This window comes from Rhagoletis pomonella, unplaced genomic scaffold, assembly GCF_013731165.1.
Source record: "Rhagoletis pomonella isolate Grant_MI unplaced genomic scaffold, Rhpom_1.0 Rhpom_scaffold_00002, whole genome shotgun sequence".
NCBI classification, from domain to species: Eukaryota; Metazoa; Arthropoda; class Insecta; order Diptera; family Tephritidae; genus Rhagoletis; species Rhagoletis pomonella.
Window position 1 is genome coordinate 40,430,800 of NW_023458556.1, and position 25,717 is coordinate 40,456,516.

Below are 25,717 nucleotides of genomic sequence, written 5' to 3' on the forward strand. Positions count from 1 at the left end.
CATAGTATGCAAGTACATTTGTGTATACCTACAGACAAGCTAATAAGTAACCGTACAAACCAACATTAGCCAAAGAATCAGGAGCAAAAGTGGATAGTGAAGAGTGAAGTGAAAAGCTATGCCATGCAACACAGAAAAATCAACCAAGTAAATGAGAAGAACAGAAAAAAAAGCTAATTTCAAAGTGTAATTATGCTCATTAGCGACCAAAAAGGAGGCGCTATGCGGCAGACGAGTGAAATTTAATACTACGCCGACACATTCAGACAGGCAGGCAACATCGAGAGACAGAAGTTGGGCGAAGGTACGTGGGAATTGGCGCCGGGAAGGTGGAGGAGGGCAGAGAGGGGTTGCCAACGCAGGTTGTAGGTAAGTTTGAAGCTGCTAATAACTAATTGGTTTGGATTGGCAGGCAATGCCATGTGCCAAAAGTCGACATGTTGACAAAAACATACACAACAACAACTACAACGAAAGAATAGATATCTAACTCTAGTTAAGTGAATAAAAAAGAGAATTAATAAAAAAAAGCTTCGCAAAACTATCGAACTACATATAAACTAAGATGTCAGGAGTGCTTAAGCGGGTACCTATATTAACTTGTAATGCACATTAGGGCGGATCAGTTTGTTTTGACTATGCGGGTAATGCATTGACGTAAAATCAATTACGAGCTTGCCAATTTGAAAAAAAAATAGGTTTTCCTTAGCAACGTTTTATTTCGTTGTAGGCGCTTAGGTTTTTTTTTATAATAACATGGTTGAAGATGGTTTCAGCATGAGGAATTCATTTCTGCACTTTTTATTTTTCTTAAAACGCTCACGACAGAGGGCGCAACATTCAACAACTTTCACACTTTTTTACATTTTAAAAGAAAAAAAGTAAGTGCGCCTGGGCCACACTAGAGAAGTGAAATTTACGTTAGTTATCTATTTTGTCTCATAACCAGTGTATACATACACACTAGGGCATTCAATTCCATGTCCCGAAATCCCGGGATTACAGCTCCGGGATCCCGAGATTTTTACTGAGTTATTTACGGAATAAAAGAGATGCTGAAAAAGAAAAAATTAATTAATTTGACATGAAAAACTAGATATACAGAACATCAAAATTTTGATTCAAAGTGAACTTGTGCCATTTGCACTTGGACATGAATTTCAGAACCTGCCTGAATTACTGTACTTGTTCAAACATTTTTTGGAAGAATTGTGTAATAACGAAAAATCTGGTAGCAATTGATAACACAACAAGATTTTACAGTGTGGAAGGGTTGTTCCTCATTTTATTTTGTTGGCGTTTTGTGTAAAATAAATTTCTGTAGATATTAGTAAGGGGTTTTTACAATCAATATATATATTTAAGAATACTATAAAAATATTTAGACATTAAATTACGGACTCTTTTACTAACGTGCATTATGCTCCCTGTAAGACCAAAAACGGTGACAATGAATCTGTGTGGCTTAAAAAGGGCGAGCCTACTGTTAAATGCAAAAGTTGTGAAACATTTCGGGATCCCGGGACTAGAATTTTTGGATCCCGAAATCCCGGGATTGTTAAAATGCTTCGGGATTGAATGCCCTAATACACACATCTACTTTTGCTTAAGGTTATATTTTTTCTCTTTTTTCTATCTAGATCCCTACTTCTACCCCTGTTCGCTCTAGTTACATTTATGTTATTCTGTTTTCCTTTATCTTCATTTTTATTTTTATACTCTATCGATAACAAAATCGATAATCACGTGCAACAAAATATCGATGCCACATTCGATAAAAATTTCAACAGCAACATCGATAATACCATTCGTAGCAAAATCTATTAGAAAATCGATAACAAAATCGACAAATATCGATAACAAAATCTATAAATATCGATAAATATCGATAACAAAGTCGATAAATATCGATAACATAATCGCTGAGTATCGATAACAAAGTCGATAAATATCGATAACAAAATCGATTAATAGCGATAACAAAATCGATTAAAAAAATACAAAATAGTTAAAAATATCGATTGCAAAATCGATAACAAAATCGATAAAAGTATCGATATCAAAACCGATAAAAATATGGATTATAAAAATATGGATCCCAAAATAGTTCCCAGATTGAGTCTCTGTGTCTCTCCCTATTTATTTTCCTCTTCAATTACCTTTATTGTAATCTTTCTTCCCCTGTCTTCGTCTTTAGTTTTATCGGTATCCTCATCCTCATCTTTGTTTTTACTTTTATGTTTATCATTTTCTTCATCTACATATTCCCCTTTACCTTTGCCCTTATATATATAAGTAAAGTGTTTAAGTTTACCTTAGTCTTCATTTTTGCCTTTATCTTTACGCATCTTTGGTTTTGTTTTTATTTTTACCTTTGCCTTTATCCTTTTCTTCATTTTTGTTAAATTAATACCATACACTCAAGAAGCACTTGTTTCAGCCCCAATAATTTCCGTTGCACCATTTCCGTGTGCAATTTCCGTTGAATTTGCCAATTTACTCCCAACCAACCAACCGCTAAAGAAGTTTCACTTCAAAAACCTATATTGGATATAAAATATTTCTTACACATCTCAAATTGGATTAAAATTTTTTAGTCTAATAATTAAATTTTCTCAAATTATGCACAAATTCCGCAAATTTTGCTTACTTTCCATAAGAGGTACTTTTGATTTGCTTTCCAATGTTGTTGCCATAACTCTTGCTCGGTTTGTGTCAATTACTCGTCACGATGTTCACGTTCTAGGTTGAACATTTCGTTCAATGTCTTAAATATGACAAGAAATCAAAGGGTATGTTAATGGTAAAATATACCTTTTGTTTCTTTTGAGATATAAAATATAAAATTTTACACCGTATCGCCCCTTAGAGGATGTTTAAAAAACATAAAAGTTCAGGAATGCGACAAATACACGCTTAATGCATGTTTATATAAAAAAATTAAAAAGTTGCTTATCAAAGAAACCCCTATTTTCGGAATATATCAAACACAAAATTTACTTTAGAGCCATGGTTTCTTTAGAAAATTCTCTTAGAGTTTCACGTAGCAAAATCTTAATCTCTAACCGCATGGCCGCAAAAATCTCCCAAACAAATTGACCGCCCTAATGTTATCTATGTACATGAACATTTTAATTCAACTACTTAATTGGAAAATATTTATTTCCATTGCATAACTGCAAGTTCATGTCAGGGTGTTGAGAGCCAGTAAATATTAAATCAAATTGCAATTGCTGTTGTAAATTGTAATTAAGAGTGAGCATTGCTCATAAGCAATTTTGTTTAAACATGGCAAATTGCATTTGGTACAAAGTGCAGCAATAAACGTATAAAAATGTAGCAAACTGGATAGATTTAAAAAAAATACTTTCAGTGCATTTAAAAAGTTAAGACGCTCATAAAATAATGTGTTGTTATTTAAGTGCGCTTGCACGTGGCATATAGGCAGTGGAAATCGATTTTTATAGCAACAGCATTTATAAAGATACATATAGCAAGACAACAGAAAATGTTAAATATTCGAAAAGTTAAAGATCAACTTTTTAATTTATCCTGAGTAGTAGATAATAGGTATGTGAGAATTTGGATAAGTACACTCACATTCACTTGAACAAGGCCACTCACATACACTTGAACAAAAAAACTGACGTTATATTTTTTCTGGGTAAGCTGAAAGATATTATAACTGCATACCACAAAATAAAGAACTTAACTAAAGGTAGAAAGTGAGAAAATTAATAAAAACTGGTTTCACATATAATTATTTGTCTAGGGCACTCGTATACCCACATGCAAACTTCTTCTTCAAAACTCAAAATCCGTAAAAGTACAGCACAATTTATGCTTTATAACAGTTTCTTTATAAATACTTTTATGCTTGTGTTTATGCAGTTGCAGATTTGATTTTTTGTTTTCTTGGCCACCCTTCGTTGCTCTAACCGCTTTTGTCGTATGCCATTTTTTACAATGGCAGACTTTATTTAAAAAAAAAGAAACATAATAACAATAACAAAACGGAATTACAAGAACAATACGCTGGCAAAAAAACAATTGTAGCAGCAAGCTGCATGCTAAAAATAACAACAAGAACAATAGCAACAACTCAACAGCAAACAGCAAAAATGATTTATCGTCTGAATTACAGATAATTGTGATAATCATACCAAAAGATCGCGCAACGTGCAAAGAAATTTAATTTCTGAAATTGCAATCGATATTTCTGTGTGCGCTTGAAAAGCCTTATTCTTCTGCACGTTGTACGATGCTGCGTTGGGTGTACGACGTATTCTTCGCTCCGTCACTGCATAGCGGTTTTATTGTTTTATTCTTTGTGAATTTAAATTGTTTTATGTTTTAAATATTTTTTTCCTTTTTTTATTAATCTGCCATTTTATGGTATGTGGAATTCACGATTTTATATTTATGTTTAGACCACTTCATACATATGTATGTATGTATTCGTACACGTCTGTGAATATCGAAACCCGCTTACTGTATATGTTGAAATACATTTTTATTTTTATTGAAATATTGCCATTTTTGTTGGCATATTACTTTTTCCATACAAATAATAAAACACGACATCACGACTAGATTTCCATTGCTTTAAAAGATAGCCGGATATGTTGTTGTCAGGTTTTAAAAAAAGAATTTATGTCATAAAAAAATTAAAAAGCCATTTATGTTCTTAGCTTACATTAACGTTCTCAAAATTCATATTTCAGAAACAAACGCGAAAGAGAGAGTACCTTGGCTTTATCTCAACACGTTATTTGTTTTAATGTTTTTTCATATCGGATACCAAATTTTGAGTCACACTTTCAATTGGTTTTAAACGTTTTTTATGGGTTATATACAAGAATAAGCTAACAAGTATTCGAGGCATTTTTTCGGAGATGCAATATGTCAAAGTTTGAATTTTCTCGTGATTCTGACCAATCTGTACTTCTTCAAACGATGGAATTAAGGTATTTATTGCAAGAAAGCAAAAGTCAGCCTATAATTTCTACAGTTCTTAACTGATTGATTGGTGTACCAGGGGCAGTGTTAATGTATGGTCAGATAGGCCGCAAATCGGGCAATTAGCCAAGCTTCCTCGGTTATGGCGGTAATTGAGCTCGATTTACTATACAAAATTTCAATGCTTAATTGCTCGATTAGTGCTTTATTGAGTGCTAATTGAATGCATTTTTTCATGCGACCCTGCTAGGTATATTTAGTTTTGATTTTGAGGTATGTTTTTTGAACAAATAGCTATCAGCTGTTTATTTCTGGCCCTTTTTTACAGCTGATATTCCGTCAGGGATGGAACATTTTATTTTCAAATTGTACCCAATCTGCGGAGAAATTTTACCTAAAAGTAGATAAATTGTAACTAAAAAGTAAATTTGTATTTTTATATGTAGATATGTATATATTAAAGAACATAAGAGGATAACCTTTCCTTTTGATACCATATAAATAGCAAAAAATAAAAATTTGGCTATAAAAAGGGTCTCTTCGATCAGTTCGAGACAAAATTATATTTGCGAAAAGGTGAATTACTTTCCTCCGAGTTCTTCGATCGACTTATTAAAAAGAAATATTCTCTGTGCTTCTGGCGTATTCAACTACAGTTACGTTACTGTGTTCAACATTTTGTATGATTTGTATGCCCTTCCACAAAGGACGGAGATTATTGGGCAAAAAAATAAAATAAAATAAGAACTAATTTCCTGAAAAGTTATTTGACTATGTACTTTCAAACTAAATAAAGGTACGATTGTAACAACTTTACCATCACTGTAGCTAATCGAGCAGCTGACTGTGTGTGAACCCCAAAAAGCGGAACTTAATATTAGGTGTATTAATTTTTCCGCTAGGCGGCGCTGGTGTAGATTTTTGAAAATACCCTAGGGTGCCAAATGAATGTGACATTCTTATAATTAGGAATCATTGATTTTAATATGTACATATGTAGTTATATTATGAATAAAACGCTCTGGGTAAATAATGACTAAAATGAAAATGTCTTCCTGAAAAGTTATGAGCAAACGCAGTTGAAGTGAAAAAAGTAAAAAAAAAAATTTAGAACCTTATATATCTCTGTGAATGGTGAGAACTGCCAGACCATTTAATCTCTGTTTTCCAATCTTGTTCTGCAATAGGTCTTTAATCTTCGCTGAGTTGAAAATGACAGTTCTCACCATTAAGTATTAGGGCCGATTTGCAGAAATCGGTAAACCATCTTGTAGTACAATCCATAGCAAATTCCCCTTTGAAAGCATTTTAGTATAGGCCTTAAAATAAGGTAGCATGCTCCAATTTATGTAAACAATACAAAAACAACATAAATTTTCGAAGTATGATATGATTCTCCACTTCGGAATAATCACGTTTTAATAAACCAAAAGTGTCCATTGATCTAATTGCCGCTAGAGAGGTTACGTCGGGTAGAATTTTCACAGTGAACGGCTTTAAAAAAAAAATACGTGTTTTTCGTAACTTTTATAAAAAAAAGTGGTCGTTGCCAAGTTGGCTTCGCAAATCGCCTCCAAAAATTGTTAAGTAACTTTTTTCGTAAGAATTTTCTAAATAATTTTGCCAAATATTGGTTGCTGCTAAAAATATTTCGAATCCCATAGCCAACTGGAAAAACTGGAGATACCGTGACTCACACAACGTTTTTCAAGTAATTTTTTTTGTTATTTTTCATCAGATTTTCAAACTTTATGTATACAAAATTTAGGAAAATTAATCAAACTTTCATCAAAATTTCGTGCTTTTTTAATATGAATCTTTACAACATTTCTGTGTATGCAGTTGTATAGCCCATAGAATATTTGTCTCATGAAGTGCAAGTTTCAAGCATCTAAATAATCGTGCTGATTTTTATATTTTTATAGAAAAATAACAAAAGAAATTTAACTTGAAAAACGTGGTGAATATTTAAAAAAAAAAAAATCATCTCATGAATACTTGTGTGAGTCACTGTACATATGCATATTCGAAATCAGGGGACTTAGAATATCGCATTCGATTCGTTTGTCGTCTTACACTTCGAGGAACAGTGACCTCAGCACCAATCGTATCTGCAATATGGTCGCTATGGTTTCTCGTAACTCAAGCACATATTTCTTTGATTTCTTCCTATATACATATGAATGTATATGTAATGGCGCAACTTACTCATAAGCTCAAAAATGCATTCCTCTTTCTGCAAAATTTGGGGCTTAGATTAAAAGTCAAGTCAAAGATTGCTTTCGGGGATGTTAATGCTGTGGTGAGTTGAAGAGTTCTAATGGAAGCGAGGAAGGCATTTGACCCACACGATAAAATTTTGTCTTCTGCTCATAACATTTTTTGAACGCTAAACAATTGAATTGGAATTTTGGAAGACAGGTCTGATAAGAACCAGAATCTGCTGCAAGACCGTAACTCTTCAAAACGAAATTCCACTTTGTATTAGTAAATGTCTATCAATGAACAGGCGTAAAGGGCAATCGTAACATTTTAACAGAATATTAACTCCATCAGGATATTTGATTTTATCAGAGAGCATTAAAAGTTAAATGTGTTCTCACTCTACACAAGAATTTCCCGCTGGAACGCCACCAACGGAGTAGCTTAATACCACTTGAGTGCCATAAAAAGTGTTAATTTAAATAAAATACACAATAATCACGACAATCAGTAGCACGATTGTAGTAATTAAACAATGACCAGCTATAAAAGCGTAATTCTCCAACCAAAAAAAAAAATCAAACAGAGCAAAAAGTCAGACAATAAAACTCATAATAAAAACACATCAATAACGATAAACATTCATAATAATGACTGCAATAAAGCAATAACAGCTATAAAAAAATTACTATAACTGCTACGAGTATACATATATATGTGTATACATATGTATATACATATGTAGGTAGAACAACGAATCACAAAAAAACACGCTAGACTTGCAACAGCAAAATGCGGTTAAAAGAAATTTTCAACACGTATTTTTTTATAGGATATCTGCTATGCGTTTTTATGACTTGGCGAGAACTACATTTTAACCCGATGCAATGAGTATGCGCCAACACAACGCTTCAAAGTTTCTGCTAAGCGCGCATCTCATGAAAATATATTTGCAAGTCATTGGCGCATTTCGTACGCACCGAAGTGAATGCGCGCAGTGTCGGCGGCCATAGTGGAGTAGTAAATAGCAGCAGAATGCTGAATGACAGACTGAATGAAACTGAAGTTAACAACTGACTGACTGAGTGACTGTCTGACTGGCCGCTGACTTGCAGCAGACAAGATAGCAAAAAAAAGGTTTTATTAAAAATATAGGAAACAATGTTGAAGTGCGTACCGCGCATTTATTGTGCCTCTTGCGAGGTGCTGCGCGTTGCGCTGCTGGTCTTTTCAATTAAGCGCCGCAATTGCCCGCTTTTTAGCCTAGTCATGGTAACTAATTTCTTATGTTAATGGTAAGTACAATGGCTATAAAGTTGGTACGCATACTTCTAAGTGAGAGTCATTGAATGCGCCGCGCCGCGCCGCCTCAAATGATTGCTGCCGCCAAGCGTTACATGCCAGCCATTTACGGAAGCGCGCTCTCTTTGTACTACAGATTACTACTTATTCAATTTTTTCGGCATTCGATGAGATGCATTAATTGTATAGGAAACTCATTAAGAGTTATTAAATAATAGTTTAATAACAAAGAGACCGCGCACGCCCAGTCGCCACTGTAGCGGCGAGTTGCTTGCAGCGCCCATGTACCACCTGCGGTTGCCGCGCCACAGCGCGCCTGACGAAAATTGTGTGCGCGCGGAGGCGGTTGTAGAGCGGATTTCTAAATAGTAATTGTAAATATGTATATAAGTGGCTGCTGGCGCTTACTCCACTTACACGTGGATCTCCTGCCGCGCTCACCTGATCAAGGCGCGCTTGTTTCTCCTTTTTTTTTGCTGCTTAGGAGGCGCGTCACTGGCTCCCAATTTAGTGCGCAAACACAATATTCGATTCGTTCACTTTTTCGGTAATTTACATGATTTTCTGTTTTCATCGGTATTTTATTAATTTCCATTTTTTCTTACATTAATCAAAAAATTAATAAATGACGCGTTGATTTTACCTTTGTTGAGCAGCTGCGGCCATCGCAGCGGCAAGCACTCATCGAACGCCCGGCGCTACTGCCTTTCTTACACTTATAAATATTTATTATTATTTTACTTCTTAATTTCTTTTGTTATGCTGATTACGCCGACGCCAAACGTTGGCAATGCGATGGGCAAACAACCTTGTAGATGTCTGCTGACTTCTAGTGGTTTAAAATTCTATTTTGAATATGTTTTTCATATTTTCCGCTTACTATTTTTTGAAGCGATAATATTTGGAAAATATGTAGGCTTTTTCGTATTTATGTGAACTTTCTGTCTTGAGCAAGTTTGGCTTCATTTTTCCAAAGGCTGTGCCCATGATTCAATTATTAAAGGTTTTGTAAGTAGCTTTTTTCTAAAATTTGGCACTCCCACCCACAGGGATGGTTTTTGGAAGCAGAAGAAAAAGGGGAAGAATTCAATCACACTTCCTAAAATGGGAGCTAAATTCTATAAAAACGTGTGGATAATAGTGAATGGTGGTATTTTAAAACAAAAACGAATTTGATTTAATTATTTAATTTAAACAAGCTTATTTTTATTTTTTTTTATTTTTTTTTTTATTGTTATTAAAAAAAAATATTTCTATGTTTATACCAAACTTGCGTACGTCAGATGGCGCATAACTCGAGAATGGATGGTCCACTTTCAGCTTTTTTTTTGTTGTATTTGTTTGCCAGTTAATGGACATGAAGAAGCTATTTGTTTGCGGAAAATATGCAATATTTATTAAACAAAAAAACGGCAAATAAAAAAATTTGGAGCTTACGTTTCTTTCGCGGTTATGGCTCGATTGTTTCGAATTCTTTGATGTCGCACTTTTTATGTTCTGGGGAAAATATTCAACACTGGCTTGCACAGCCGCAGTTGGCGATTGGTGCCGGACGAACTCAGAGCACGCAGCTACTGAACGACTGAGATAGGGAACGTGATCTACATCGTCAAATGAGAAGTGGCGTAATGGGGCTTTCGCACGAGGCGATTTTTCAGGCAACTTTTGCGTTCAACTCCCGCCGGGTTGCACGAAAAAAAATTTGAATGACTAAAAATATCAAAATATAAAAAAATATTAAAATATTCGCCATAAAAAGGCGTTTGTATTGTTCAACTTTGCATTCTACTTTCAGCTAATCGCTTTCAATAAAGTTGGTCGCCAGCCAACATTCGCCTCGTGCGTACACCTTTTAAGTGTGCAATTACATCGCGCCATTGACTAAACCGAGCTGTCGTGTGACGATTGGGCCTATGGATGCGGTTTGGCAATGTTATATTGCGTCAAAATCTCATTCGGAGACACCAGGATTGTGTCGTGGAGTACAATACCTAAATACCTTCGTTGGCTCATTGAACGCTTTACTTTACAGCGACTTGGCAGAATCAAGAGGTCTCCACGAATATCGACAAATACATTTCGGCATTTAAGGGAATTTCGTCTCTTAACATTGAATTTCTGTAGTCCAACGATTCTCACCCATTTTGTCTTGTTGGCGCCAGCGAATGCAGAACAAACATTTCTTCAAATTTAAAAAGTAAAAATTTCACTACTAACAATTTAAAAATGTTCTTAAAACTTGCAAAGAAATTTGGAAAAGAAATATCACTGTTTTTGTTTTTAGGAGTAGGGTGGGAGTGTCATTGATAAAATTAGAGCGAGAGAAAGTTTTTCTTACAAAACCTTTCATTATTGAATCATGGGCTGTGCCTATATAAAAATATTTTTGGCGTTTAATATCCAGTAGAAATCGGGAAGTTTTGAAGTTTTCAAAAACTCGAACATACAATTTTTTTACAGTTGGTTTAAGTTTCCAGTTTTTTGGTACAAATTCAATTATATAACATGTAATAGTTAGTAAAATTCTCTGACTTATTTTTTAACCTCTTAACCTTCAACCTGCTCATCGGTTTTATAATACTAATGAATTAATAGGAACAGAAAGCAATAGCGAATTGTATTAGTACCGGCGAAACAGATTTTATGAATGTGGAGGATGGATGATTCGGACGTTTCTGAAATTACCTTGGTGACTGCGGAGACTGCAGCATTTTTTAAGCTTGACGATACCGTTTTGTGTATGCACACTTTAGCGAACCCGTAGTCTCTCAGGTACGCAGATTTGTCGAGTGTCCTCACTGAATGTGGATTGAAAGCTAGAGTGAGCTTGGTAGTGTGTCCTCGTTGAACTACTTGCTGATCCGCAACAATGCCCAGGATACTGACCGCCTTCGGGAAGTAGCCGACAGAAAGTTTTGGGTTTGGCACGTTGGCTTCTCTGACATTGCATGCCGACATTCAACAGTTATCCATCCTGGTCGGAATGTACAGCCACTAAATTTGGGCTTCATATTGTTTTCTTTGCAGCCAAACCTCCTCGAATATAGCCCATTGGCCTACCTGCAGCAGCTTGAAGGGCCACAGCGTTTTTGGTTTATCACTTAACAAAAGTGCTATCCATGTGTCCCGAGTTCTGATAAGTCCGCCTGTTTGTAACATCAGCGAAGGTAGATTTTGTTTTTATAACAAGAGGGTCCATCAGAAGGCTTTGCTTTTCGGAGAGTTAGGCGCCTCGCAGTTCGTAGGTTTCATTGAAGCGTTTTTCCCCGCTCCAGAGCGCTTACATTTAGCCTCCTCAGGTTGAAACGTAAGTAATTAAATGATCCTCTTCGTGCATGGATATCTGTGTGTCATCATCGCTATAACCAAAGCCCAAGGTGGCCATCTCAACGTTTGCGCTGAAGACCCTTAACTTTATTTGTATGGTATCTGGATTTGGATCAACAATTTTGTTATTTGGATTTGCATCCATTTCGTCAACCGCGATCGCCATTCGTTCAACGAACTCGCTGCCAATCGAGCGTACAGGAGAGCGGAAGTGTTTTTTATAAGAAGACATAGGTCATCAGGTAGAGGCAGAGACCCAGTAACCCGGAAATGCTGCCTGTAACCAGATGGCGCCACGTGCCTACAGTACAGCCTTAGGAAACTCACTATTGTGGTGCCATTCAGTCCGCAGGCTCAGCCCGATTGACACTTGGATTTATCGATTTTCAATATTTATATAGTACACCATCATCATAACTATCGACAGCCATACAATTACATGTTTTGCCTACGTATTTATTTTTTAAATCAAAATTTCTCTGTTTCTTTCAAAATATTGAATTAAACAAAAAAATGCCAAAAATCGACAGTATTTTGTAGCCACTCCAAACATGCACTTTGTTATACCAGAATTAAGTGGGCTGCATACCCAAATATTTTACCAAAAATTGTGAGTAAAATGTGTACGAAAAGTGTTTTGAAATGAAAAATTTCACAATAAAACGCAAATGGCTCCAATTGGGCGATTTTGCGCAAAGTTATGGTGACTAAAATATAGAAGGAAAAATCGATATATCGAAATCGGCGGGACAAAAAAAAAACTTACAAAAGTAGGAAGGCCTCTCTTTTAATATATGTATATAAAAAATCTGAGATGCAACAACCAAATGGTGTTCGAATTGGGCAGGAATGCCTCCTATGTGCATTTTCTGTATTGGAGTTGTTAGTTTGAGTATAGATAATCCTTCCTCCAACTATCAGTTCGTCATTTTAAACAAAAAATTTAAGTCTCCTTATAATCCATCTCACCGCCCATCTTCCTGCCCAAACTCCCAAACTTTCTACTTTCTGGGCCAGATCAAACCATACCGAGAACAAGACAGGCTGAAGGCCTTCATAAAGTCCAGTCGCTAACAGATATTTCAGGTACCAATCGACCTCCGGAGCTACTCAGTCAATAAACCATTTAATCTCAATCGAGCCACGCTTCAGAGGCATGTGCTCACCACGGTCCACATTTTTTCTGAATTATTGCCGCCACCGAACTAAGCTACGCCGATTTTTTAAATTATTTGCAACTCTGTAGTTGTATGTAGGTTAAGCATTTGGTTTGCAAAATGCATGCAACAATTTTATCGAGTGAAAGAAACTTTGAATTGATTGCATTTGAGTCATACCGCTATGAACTTTCCTAATTATCGAAGCACTTCGCTTTTAACCACACCATTAATCTGACATTCGTTTTTGTATTTCGTGAGATTTTTTTTTTTCAATTTCAACGATAAATGTTAATTTCAGTTTGTCTTGGCAATTTATAATTTCATTACGGCTGCGATTATGTACGTAGCGGCAACTCGCTGTACGTATGTAGAGATATGTATGTATATTTTCAAAAATATAAAATACCACACACGAAAGACAAATGATGAGAAAAAATTAAATCATCCAAACACGCCAACAACAAGTAGAAACGAAAGCACAACAACTAAATCTTTAACTCCGAATTCGAATTCAGTCATCAGTCATCATACACGTACATACTACGACCAAATTTATACTTACATACTACATAGTTGGTGTTGGTTATTGTTGTTTTAAGTGTATCTGCTTTTTGGGCCGCTTTGCTTTTTTTATAGTTTTTTTTTTTGGTTGGCGCGCTTAAACGCTTTAATTAAAACCAATGCGCATGTGTAAAACTCCACTCGCTATAAGCCATGTTTAAGTAAGTTTTGTATCTTCAAGCTATATTTTTCCATAATTTTCCAATTTTTTTTTTACTCGCACAAAAATTGTTCTTGTTGTCTTTGTTAGCGCATTTTTATCCTAGTCAAAACGTGTGTTGCTTTGAACTTGACCGCCTCGATTGCTAAATGATTGATGTGGTATTAATTTTAATATATGTATGTATGTATGAATACCGCTGCGGTAACAAACACACCGACCGCCTCGCTTGCTTCTTATGCATGTAACTCTATGCCAACTAGCAAGTTAGTGCGATTAAATATGTGTGTCTTGTGCGTTTGTGTGCCACATTTTGTAAAGCGTTTCTAGTTAAAAGTATTTTCGCCACAACTTGGCTTGCAGCTTACAAGTCTTTTAGCAGCGCGCGTAAGGCGCCTGCAGGCCTTTTACACATGATTTGATTCAGTTCCAGTCGCCGCGCGCCGCATGCAGCCCGCCGCTCGCGCAACTTGTAAGTAAGCGCTTGCCTGCTTGCCTGGTTTAAACTGTGTCTTTGATGGCTATGTAACTGGCATCATCGACGCTAATTTGCATATCCACTACTATACTTGCGTGTTGGCATTAGAGCGTTTGGCGGCAACGCTGCTTTTAAAGTGGCTCTTTTTTTCTCTTCATCTTCGATGTTTTGGTATTTTCCAACTAACTTAAAATATTTTCTCTGCTTTTGAAGTCATATTCCAAAATTTAATTAGTTCGTTGTCATAAATGCTATTAATATTCGTTTTTTTTTGCCGCTTTATTGGCTGTTAGCCCCTTCTTTCAAGTTAATCATGACTTATTGGTGTTATAGTTTCTCTAACTACCAGCTGCCACCTCAGCGTCATTTATTTTTGCATTAGCCTTAAAGTAATATTTCGTAAATGTTTCGCTTGTCTTTAGCTAGTCGGCGGCAATTAGGCCACAAAACGAACCTGGTTGCCTTTTTACTGCTGTAAAATTTTCTTCAACTTGAAGCTACAATTTCGCTAATTGATTTCTTAACAAGTCTTATGCTCGACGCTTTACTTTGAACGATCCGCAAGTGTGAGGTCTATATTTAGTGTTAAACTCATTTATTATATCCTTATGTTATTAAAATTTAGAAAACTATGATTGGGAGTGATGATATCCGCTTAAAAAATCAGAGCACGTCGCCGCTAACTTTAGCATTATTAGCGCATGCGCGGCACTACTTGAAGTATTCTTAGCTGATTTAACTTAATGAATTCTTTTAAGTACTACACTATCATTCGGAATTCGTTTGTTCGAAGTTACCTCAGGCATTAGCTTTTGTTTTATTTCACACGTCCAGCAAAAATTAAAAATTCACTACAAATATTCCTTTAAAACAGCGATGATCAGAGAGAGCTTTTACTCTGCACGCGCCTATACAAAATGTAAAGGAAGCTTAAAAGAGCTTTGCCCGCGGGCAAGACAGTGCCCATCAGTGCTTTAAACTAACCCTATTCGAGTTGTGCTAACTTTTCTTAAAAACTAAATCACTGTTTGTTGTTGTATTTCTTCGGAGGGGATTGAAAAACGTTCACGTAATCGTAAACATCGATTAATAGCTTTTTTCCAAAAATTTAAGATATTACAAAAATCGTTCTCAATTCATCTCACCTACTGCGCGAGCTCAGCAGATGGGAGAGGCGCACACTGGCCTCTAAATAGTCGCTGTGCAGCTTTTCACAGAAGCAGCATCGAATCTTCCATTATTTCGAGGCGAACATTTTTAAATCTTCTTCAATCGCGTCGCATAAATCAATGAAATAACGAGTACTCAAAACAAGTGTTCAGAAATTTTAAGAGGCAGATTCGATAATGAATCAACCTCGGACGGAGCGACCAAGGTCTATCGTCGGTACTCCCGCAAGTAGTGGTGCATAGAACCAAGGAATCGGATCCGTAGAACCGGGTCCTTTAAAGAACCAACCGGTCCGGGTCTCATAAGAACCGAAAAACAAGTCTAAGGAAATTGCAAATCGATTCAAAAAGACTACAAAAACGGTTCCAGTAGAACCGATGGACGATTCCAAGAGCCTCGAAAAATGATTTAGAAGAACCAAAAAATGGTCTCAGAAAAAAAAAAATTTCAAAAAAGATAAAAAAAAATCATTACAAAAGAACCGAAAACGGTTCTTATAACGGGTGATTTTTTAAGAGCTTGATAACTTTTTTTTAAAAAAAAACGCATAAAATTTGCAAAATCTCATCGGTTCTTTATTTGAAACGTTAGATTGGTCCATGGCATTTACTTTTTGAAGATAATTTCATTTAAATGTTGACCGCGGCTGCGTCTTAGGTGGTCCATTCGGAAAGTCCAATTTTGGGCAACTTTTTCGAGCATTTCGGCCGGAATAGCCCGAATTTCTTCGGAAATGTTGTCTTCCAAAGCTGGAATAGTTGCTGGCTTATTTCTGTAGACTTTAGACTTGACGTAGCCCCACAAAAAATAGTCTAAAGGCGTCAAATCGCATGATCTTGGTGGCCAACTTACCGGTCCATTTCTTGAGATGAATTGTTCTCCGAAGTTTTCCCTCAAAATGGCCATAGAATCGCGAGCTGTGTGGCATGTAGCGCCATCTTGTTGAAACCACATGTCAACCAAGTTCAGTTCTTCCATTTTTGGCAACAAAAAGTTTGTTAGCATCGAACGATAGCGATCGCCATTCACCGTAACGTTGCGTCCAACAGCATCTTTGAAAAAATACGGTCCAATGATTCCACCAGCGTACAAACCACACCAAACAGTGCATTTTTCGGGATGCATGGGCAGTTCTTGAACGGCTTCTGGTTGCTCTTCACTCCAAATGCGGCAATTTTGCTTATTTACGAAGCCATTCAACCAGAAATGAGCCTCATCGCTGAACAAAATTTGTCGATAAAAAAGCGGATTTTCTGCCAACTTTTCTAGGGCCCATTCACTGAAAATTCGACGTTGTGGCAGATCGTTCGGCTTCAGTTCTTGCACGAGCTGTATTTTATACGGTTTTACACCAAGATCTTTGCGTAAAATCTTCCATGTGGTCGAATAACACAAACCCAATTGCTGCGAACGGCGACGAATCGACATTTCACGGTCTTCAGCAACACTCTCAGAAACAGACGCAATATTCTCTTCTGTACGCACTGTACGCATTCGTGTGGTTGGTTTAATGTCCAATAAAGTAAACTGAGTGCGAAACTTGGTCACAATCGCATTAATTGTTTGCTCACTTGGTCGATTATGTAGACCATAAATCGGACGTAAAGCGCGAAACACATTTCGAACCGAACACTGATTTTGGTAATAAAATTCAATGATTTGCAAGCGTTGCTCGTTAGTAAGTCTATTCATGATGAAATTTCAAAGCATACTGAGCATCTTTCTCTTTGACACCATGTCTGAAATCCCACGTGATCTGTCAAATACTAATGCATGAAAATCCTAACCTCAAAAAAATCACCCGTTAGAAGCGAAAATCTACACCGAAATAAGCAAAAACGGTTTCAAGCAATCAGACTAATAATTTACAAATCTCTGCTTTACACAGCCATTCAATGTGCATGGTTGCAGTGGATAATACGAATGTTTACAATAAATTAATTTATTGTATAACATTCTGGAGCCGGCAAAAAATTGGTGGCTAAGAAGGAATTCGTAAAGTTTCGTAAAAACTTTTTATAATCTTTTTTGAGCTATTTCCGTTACAGCTTTTTTGAGAAGCGGACCAACTACCCGGTTCCCCCTGTAAACGGACTCAACAGAACCGGTTCTTTGAATCCTCGGAACCGCACAACACTAACCGCAAGTGCCATAAGAGCGCGGTTACCCATGAACGTGTACGTAGCGTAGCGTAGAAGTACGTAGAAATATATAAGGTTTGCTGTTCATAGAAGACAGAGAAGCAACGTCTTTGTAATGTAGACTGCGTTTTTATGACCGTTTTAAATCTTTTATGATCTACAAAAATCAATCTTAAAACAACGGTTATAATGTGATCGAAAAAATAAGAAAACAAAAATAAGAGTAAAAATTTATGGAAAAAATAAAAATCGTAATGAAGGTTAAATTTGATGGGAAATCTAATTTTAGCGGTTAAATTATGATTTTTATAATAAAGATCATAGATCACCAAATTAGACGACACTGGCACATTACCGATAATCTGAGCTTAAGATACCCTGGAGTACAGCCGGACAAAAACCTAAACTGCAAGCAGCATGTCCGAATAATATCCGAGGAAGCCATGCAAATGGTTAGCAAGTAGACTAGCGAGACACGACGCTTAATGTTGTCGCAAATTCTATATGGTGTTCCAGCCTGGAGTACCTAATGCCATCAAAGTGGCAAAAAAAATCGAGTGTGTAAACATATACAAATTTCGTTGAGGAGTATTGCAGGCGAAAAAAAACTGTAACTTCCGTATCTCTAAGAATCGAAGACATCGTAAAAATTTATCAGACTGTAGGGCATTACGCGGAGAAGAAAAAATAGACTGCGCAAAGTGCGAAAGCGGTGACAGAATGTGGAAGTCGGGTTTTCATACGGTCTAGTTGATGAGTAGGGCGTTGCTCCAACGTCCGCTAAAAGCAAAACTGTCGTCGTCCTGTGAAATAAGCACCTATGTAGACTTGACCTTTAATGTAAATAACATGTGTATGGCTGTAGTTTAATGGTGTTTTCGTTTCTACCAAAAAATGTCTCGTTTCGATTGACCTTTCCGTTTTCCGTGTTCAATTTTAAAATAAAGGTAAACGGTGAGAAAACTGTTTTTTCGTTTCTTAAGATGTCAGCCTCTTGTAAGGCACATTATCTGCTTTGTCAGGGTAGACGGTTGCCTGAAAATCAGATGGTTACGCAAAACGACAATATTATTAAATGCGTGAGCTAGACAGAGACAAGGACATAATACTTTTGATGGAAAGAATATAGTAATTTCTTCTTTGAAAACTATGCACTTTTTATTGCATACCCAGAACCGATAGAACAATTTTACGGGAGTTTTCATTTAAATACTCGTATCTGCATCGGTTAGAAAACAAATAATTATAAGCGCATAATTCATTTAACGTGAAACCAAAATAGACTGGTTTTCTTTGTACAGCCTGTTTTTAATTGGAATCATTACTATAAAAAAAATTTTATTACTGTTCGGCGATGGAACGATGAGCTGTATGAGCTTTACAACGACATAGACATAATGCTGGAAATGAAAATATTGCTGCTACACTGGCTTGGCCATGTCGTTCGAATGAAAGTATTCAACTCCGAACCCACTGGTGGTAGCAGAGGAAGAGGGAGGCCTCCATTACGTTGGAAAGTCCAGGTGAAGAAGGACTCGGCCTCGCTTGACAATTCCAACTGGCATCACTAGGCACAGAAACGAACGACAGGCATTCTCTTTTGGACTCGGCCAAATCGCTTAGGCGGTTACAGCGCCAATAATTAAGAAGAAGAAAATGCAAAATTTCTTGAGTTTAGGGGTGGACAACTGCCCTACTCTTCGGACGAGAAGTGTACACAAATTTGACAGCTAAAATTCATTCTTACGCTATCTGAATCGCAAAATTAAGAGTGTACACTTGAAAACTCACAGTTACAGAATCCAGCCTCTGGTCTCAGAAAATCCAAAGTATAATATACACTTGTGGTCAGCTGATGAAGTTAAAGGACATTTTGACCAGCTTCGCCTATATTTTTTTGTTTAATTAATGTTTATATTTTTTTTTATAAAAGTCTGGCACATCACATAACCAGCACTACATAAATCCACATTTCAAACTTCTTACAAAAAATATAAAAATTCAACAAAATTTAACAATTACACCCAAAAATTTTAAACTTTTTATTTAAATTTTTTTAGAAAAATTTCAGGTATGAAATTTTATAGCGCATTAAATTTTAATAGGTAAATGTGATATTTTTAAAACACTACAAAATTGCGTTGATTTTTAATAACTTTTTTTTGCTGAGGGTGCTAGTCTTGCAATCTTTATATGGGAGAAAATGCTCAACACCGTCAACCAAAAAAATATAAAAAATAAACGCGATGTTCTAGCGTCTAGAAATTTGCACTTTACCCTTATAAAATTTAATGGGCTATAGAACTGCATACCTTTCAAATTTTGCAAATTTTTCCAAAAAATTTTAATAAATAGTTTAAAATTTTTGGGTTTAATTGCTAATGTTTGTTGAGCTTTTTTAATTTTTGTAAGAAATTTGAAATGTGGATTTATGTAAAATTAATTAAACAAAAGAAAAATAGGCAAAACTGGTCGAAATGTCACTTAACTTAATCAGCTGACCACAAGTGTATCTTCAACCCCGCTATACCTGACCAACGTTAAAGCTTAAACAGACGGCAGCGTTGATCCGCCCCATCCCAGAAGACGTTCTGTCTCAGCATATTTTCAATACATTTTCATTTGAGATAGGGCGTTTTTAAATCGAATCCTGAGATAGGGCGTTCTTCAGTCAAATTCTGAAGTAGGGCGTTCTTCAAAAGTTTTCTGAGATAGGGCGTTTTCGAACTGGCTGCCCCAAATAGGTCGATCTTCTACTCAGGTGTCGATATGTATGCTAAAGCCTCTTGTTCATAGAATATTCTTCAAACATTTGAGTAATTATTGGTTGGGCACTGTTTGGAACCTAAAACCTGTCTAAAGAATATCTAGAATAGAATTTACTAAAATTCATAAAACTAAGTATTTGATATAAAAAATGAGTTGAAATTAACATTTTTATGCCTGACGCCATATATTTGTTCGCAAACTCAATGCAATTCCGATGTAAATATATATCTTTGGTTGTCTATTTTTCATGAAGAAAGTTGCTATTTCGAATTCTCAATTTATTTACTAAAAGCCATTGTATCGCTAATAAAAAAAGTAAAGACAAAAATAAGGCGAGACACGAAAAGTCTTCGCGCATTAGAACACACTACAGTATTGGCAGTTTTAACTTTGAAAGACTTATGAACTTAGGATTTAGCATCGAAACCACCAAAATAATGTCATCCGAGAACAAATCTTTACCAACAGGTTCGATTTTGAACTCGAACATGGTCGATATCGAACAAAGATGAGACGTCTTTGTGGGCTTTCGAGAGCACTCTACTCTATGCAAGATCTATGACCGTATTGGCGTGGGCGACGGATACCGAAGAAGTTAAAAAATCCATCGAATCGGCTCCCATGAGCACAAAGGAAGGACCAAATGCAGTAGGATCTATAGATATTTCTACATTCGGGGGTTCATTACTGGCGTAACTACACAAATTAGAGAGGAAAATGCCGAGGTTTCTTAGTCACAGCACAAACTTATAAACGATTATAGGGCCAACTGAAAAGAAGATCTCTGGTTAAAGTTGGATAAAAGACACTTTTAATGCAAGCTAAACACTTTATTTAAAATACTTTTATGAAAACGAAAACAGCCTAAGTGACCGCATGACCGATTTTTAGTTGGACGACATTGTTGAAGGGATATTGTTAGCAGCACTTTTGACTTAATTAAGCATTGGTCGTCTCACATCCCACGACTTTGCATGACTTTGTAGTACAAAAAAGTAATGGGCATTTTTGTCGATTTCTTAAAAATTGGAATTCGATGAAGTCAGTAAAAGACCCGATTATTCACTATCTTTTTGTGAATCTAATTTCAATCTCTATCCGAGCACGTCAATATTATTGAATTGCTGTACTGTAGATAGGTATATACAAATACAACTTTTCTAAGTGACTTTAACAAACTTACCGGATTAACTTGTGGCTTCTGCAGATGCGTAGCGATATTGCCGATATTCATGCCCATGGCAGGAATTTGTGAGCCGTACAATTGTCCGGCCGTCGGTGTCATATCCGTTAACATTTTACCGGCTTGGTGCTGCTGAACGTAACGATCGATGATTGGTGACAAATGCTGCTGTTTGTTTGTTTGTATGTATGTATTTGTATTTCTTTTATTTTTTGCACTATGCAACGTTCACTTAAAAGCAAAATTTAATTATGACAAATTTGTTTGCTTTGCACTGCAGTTGCGGAAATTTACGAGTACTTTTGAAGGGGCTTACGAACAAAAAGAAAAACAATTGCTTTTAAAGTTGCACATTTATAGGAGAGTTAAGAAAGTTGTCACATGTCATGAATGATTGAGTATCTAACGCGCCGGCGATCAATCAAATATGCCAAAGCACAGGACCTACGTTTAATTTTTTTTTTGTTTACTAGATCTTATTGTTTGCAATAATTAGCACTTTATCACTTTGCATTGCAGCTACATATGCATGTGTGTATGAATTATAAAGACGCGCACGTGTTCTTCGCTTTATAATAACTTTTCATGAATTCGCACAGATTTGCATTGATTTAATTTAAATTTTTTGCACAATTATTTTATAAAAAAATATATATATTTTGTTCAAGGTTTTTTTATACACAATTTTGCTCACTTTTTAATTTCGTTCCTTTTGTTGCTGCCCGCTCGCCTGCTTGGTCTTTTGTTCGCTCACCGCTCATTCAACTAAGCCGTCGCACAATTACACAGCACTAATTGAATTTCTTTTGTGGCAAATTCGGTAACACTACGGAAAAGGCAAAGAATTGCCGAATTTTGCTTTGTAATTTGTGTCTTACTTTTTTTGCTACTTTTTGCTTCTTTTTTTGTTTATTTTTTTCTCTACCAACTGGATAGCAGTTCCGATTTTTATGTTTTCTAAAATTCTGCTTTCCTTTGCAAAAAAAATCCTATTGGCCTGCTTTTGTTTAGCTCTCTTGCTGACCTTTTAATGCGGCTTTGTTGTATCCTCTGTGCGTCTGTTAATCTGTCAGAAAGTGCCAAAGCGTTGACAGGTAGTTGAATAAAGGCGCGCAGCGTGGCGCCTGCTGCCACAAAGCGGCCCCTTGCTCGGTGCGTGTGAATGCCTTTTGTGTTGGCGGCGTATCGGCGCAGGATCTTCACAGACGATTCGTGGCGCTGATTTTCGTTACACAAGTCAGATGAGATTCAAAAGCAGTTAAAAGAACGCAAATTTTCATAATATATATATCGTTTTTCAAATTGTATATTGGATTTTTAATTTTTATTTCAAATCCTTACTTCCTTACTCGCATTTTTCGCTATCGATCACTAATTTTTTCGCTAAATTCGCACGCAGCTCGCTATTCGCTAGCGGTGTGTTCAAGCCGTCCCAACAACTGTCACTAGCACTGCTGCGGCTGGCGTTCAAACGCGTATACCAACTTGGCTACTTTGGCCGGCCCACTGTGAACGTAGGGCGCTGCTCGCGTTAACAAATTTCTTTTTTAAAGTAGATATATTTTTTAGTTTTTCTTGTTTTTGCATTCAACTTTCTTCTTTCGTCCGTTATGCTAGCGCTATTGTTTTTGTTGTTGTTCTACCTCTTGTTTACGCCTTCTTATTTCAGCTAAGTTGTTGGTTATCCACTTGCGCGTTACTAATTCGCAAAAAGAATCCGCGCAAATATGAACGGGCGTCGTTGCTGTACGTACAAATGCTGGTGACTGTTCTGCCCGCTGCGACACAAGCGAAAAAAAGCTCTCACAGGCACAAATACCAAAACACAGCAACTACATGCGCAAATAACAAAGCGTTGCACATAAATAAGCGCACGCATACTTTGTAGCAAAACTGTGGCCATACACTGGGGCACCCCAACGAATGAATGTTGCGCAAATGAAACAACAAATGCTGCCAACAATGAGCCAACCAAACGGATAAGCAACAGCAGCAAGTCGTCGCTGACAAGCAAAGTAAAAAAAAAACACAAACTACTGGGGCGCACGCGTATGGGTGTGTGTGTGTGTATGTAGTGTTGTTGGTATTTGTTGCTCTGTGAATTTACGGCTTTAGCGCACAATAAATAGTCGTCATTGTTGATGGTTACGCTTGTCGCTCGCTTACTATGCGCGCTCTACGCCGCTTAAGGATGTATGTATGTATTGTGCTAGCGCGCGTATCCGTTTCGAATGTAGCCGCACAACGCTACCAAGAAACCGGTGTAAGCTACTGTCGGAACTACTACAATACAACCACTTCGACCAGTCAAGCAAGGCACACACATAGAGGGAAAAATAACATCCATACATACTTATATAGGAGATAGCAATATCTAGATATGTAGTTGTGGTGGTGGCATTTTGTGAAGGCTGGCTGGCAAAAGTGGTTGGGACGCATCCAACCATTCATCAGCACACAAAGGCAAAAGTGCGCTCACACATGCATGGAAATGAAATGTGCGCTTGCAATGTCGTCGTGGTTGTATCTGCGTTGTCTGGTGTGGTGGCATGATGGTGGGCACCACCGTTGAGAGAGAGAGCTCACTCACAGAGAGAGTGCAAAATTAACTGACAATAAATATTAGTTGGTGGAATATTTTTTAATAAACAATCCCTTAAATTTAATAAAAATAAAGGTTTACGTGCATATATTAATATCCGTATTAAAACGTATACCACAAAACTACCGTACATACAGTGACTTGCACAAGTGTTCACGTTTTGATTTTTTTTAATATTCACAACGTTTTTCAAGTTAAATTTGCTTTGTGTTAATTTAGCCAAAACCATATACATATTTACATAAATCAGAGTTTCAAGCTTTATACAAGATTTAGAAAAATTCAACAAATTTTCATAAAAATTTCGTTGATTTTTAATATATATCTATATATTTTTTTTTACTACTTCTTCGTTTTTTTTTTATAGCACAAGTGAAAATTAGAAAAACTGGCGTTGAATTTTTGAAATTATGCTTGCATGGAAATTATGCTTTTATGGAAAAAATTGCAAAAATCCGTCAGCAAAAATTAAATTAAAAATCAACGAATTTTTTAGTCTTGCACTTCATGAGACTTAAAGTGAATGCACTACAAAACTGCATACTCAAAAGTGTATTAAGGATTCAAATTAAAAAGCTCGAAATTTTAATGGATTTTCTTAAATTTTGTGTAAAATTGAAACTCTGATTTATATGTTTTTGGCTTAAACTTCGACAATACTTTTATAGAAAAATAACCAAAAAAAAACTTATCTTGAAAAACGTTGCATAATAAAAAAAAAAATTAAAATCAACACGTGATCACTTGTGAAAGGCACTATATTAGTGTTGGGAAGTATCGAGTACTTTTGAGGATCGAGTTCTCTGGTATCGATACTTTTAAGGATCGGGTATTTTTCAGAGTACTGGTATTTTCTTTAAATATACACATGTTGGCAGTATTTTATTTAAATTAATATATGAATCCCGAATTACGTCAAATAAATGACTAACTGTACTGGGTACAAGTATTGTAGTTGAAAGTTATTCAAACTGCAAATTGAGTACAATGATTTCTGAATACCGTTAAATGTAAATAAAACTCAGTACTTTTTAAGTCTATTCGACACTTAATACTCGATCGATCCTGAGTACAGGTATCAAAACGATTATTGGAACAGAGTGTTTTTGAGTACTGAGTACTTTCGAGTTCCTTTTTTGAGTACTGAGTACTTTCGAGTTCTTTTGTGAGTACTGAGTTCTTTGGAGTATCGATACTTTTAAAAATCGGGTGCTGACGATCGTTTTGAGAATCAAATTCTGAGTACTTTTGGTATCGATACTGCCCAACACTACACTGTAGGTATAAAGCGGTATATGTTCTTTACGCGTATGAAAGATATAATTTTTGAATCGATCAATTCGATGATGGTGTAATCGCAGTTTTCTGTAGAGTGTTCTTTTTTTGTTAAGTTAAATTTAAGTTTTTCCCGTAGTTACTTCAGATGAGAGCGTGAGAAAGTCGTAGGTGCGAAGAACTCACCATCCTGTTAGGCAGGAGTGTGGCAGAGATTGACCTACTGAAACGCCTATAATTCACACTAGATCTTGCTCAAAATCTATAATTTGATATAATTTTTATAAAACATGGCTTAACGCTACATTTTAACTACATAAAGCATTAAAATTAAATTAAGTAAAGCTTGTACTTGGCGCTTTATGTAGTTATGCATTCGCAAGGCAAGGCAATTCAATGCTGACGCTTAAGCCTGTATGAAAGTTGCC

At 36.2% G+C, this 25,717-nt stretch overlaps 1 protein-coding gene across 2 annotated transcripts in view; it reads right to left on the reverse strand.

Annotated features, from left to right (window-relative positions):
* Window positions 1-23,327, reverse strand: part of LOC118733595 (transcription factor Sp9) — a 91,523-nt gene extending 68,196 nt beyond the window's left edge. For both annotated transcript variants that reach the window (XM_036463052.1, XM_036463051.1), the window contains exon 1: window positions 21,413-23,327. In XM_036463052.1, the coding sequence (XP_036318945.1) occupies window positions 21,413-21,526 (114 nt within the window). In that variant the 5' untranslated portion in view covers window positions 21,527-23,327. The remainder of the gene's footprint in view (window positions 1-21,412) is intronic.
* Between the last annotated feature and the right edge of the window lie 2,390 nt (window positions 23,328-25,717).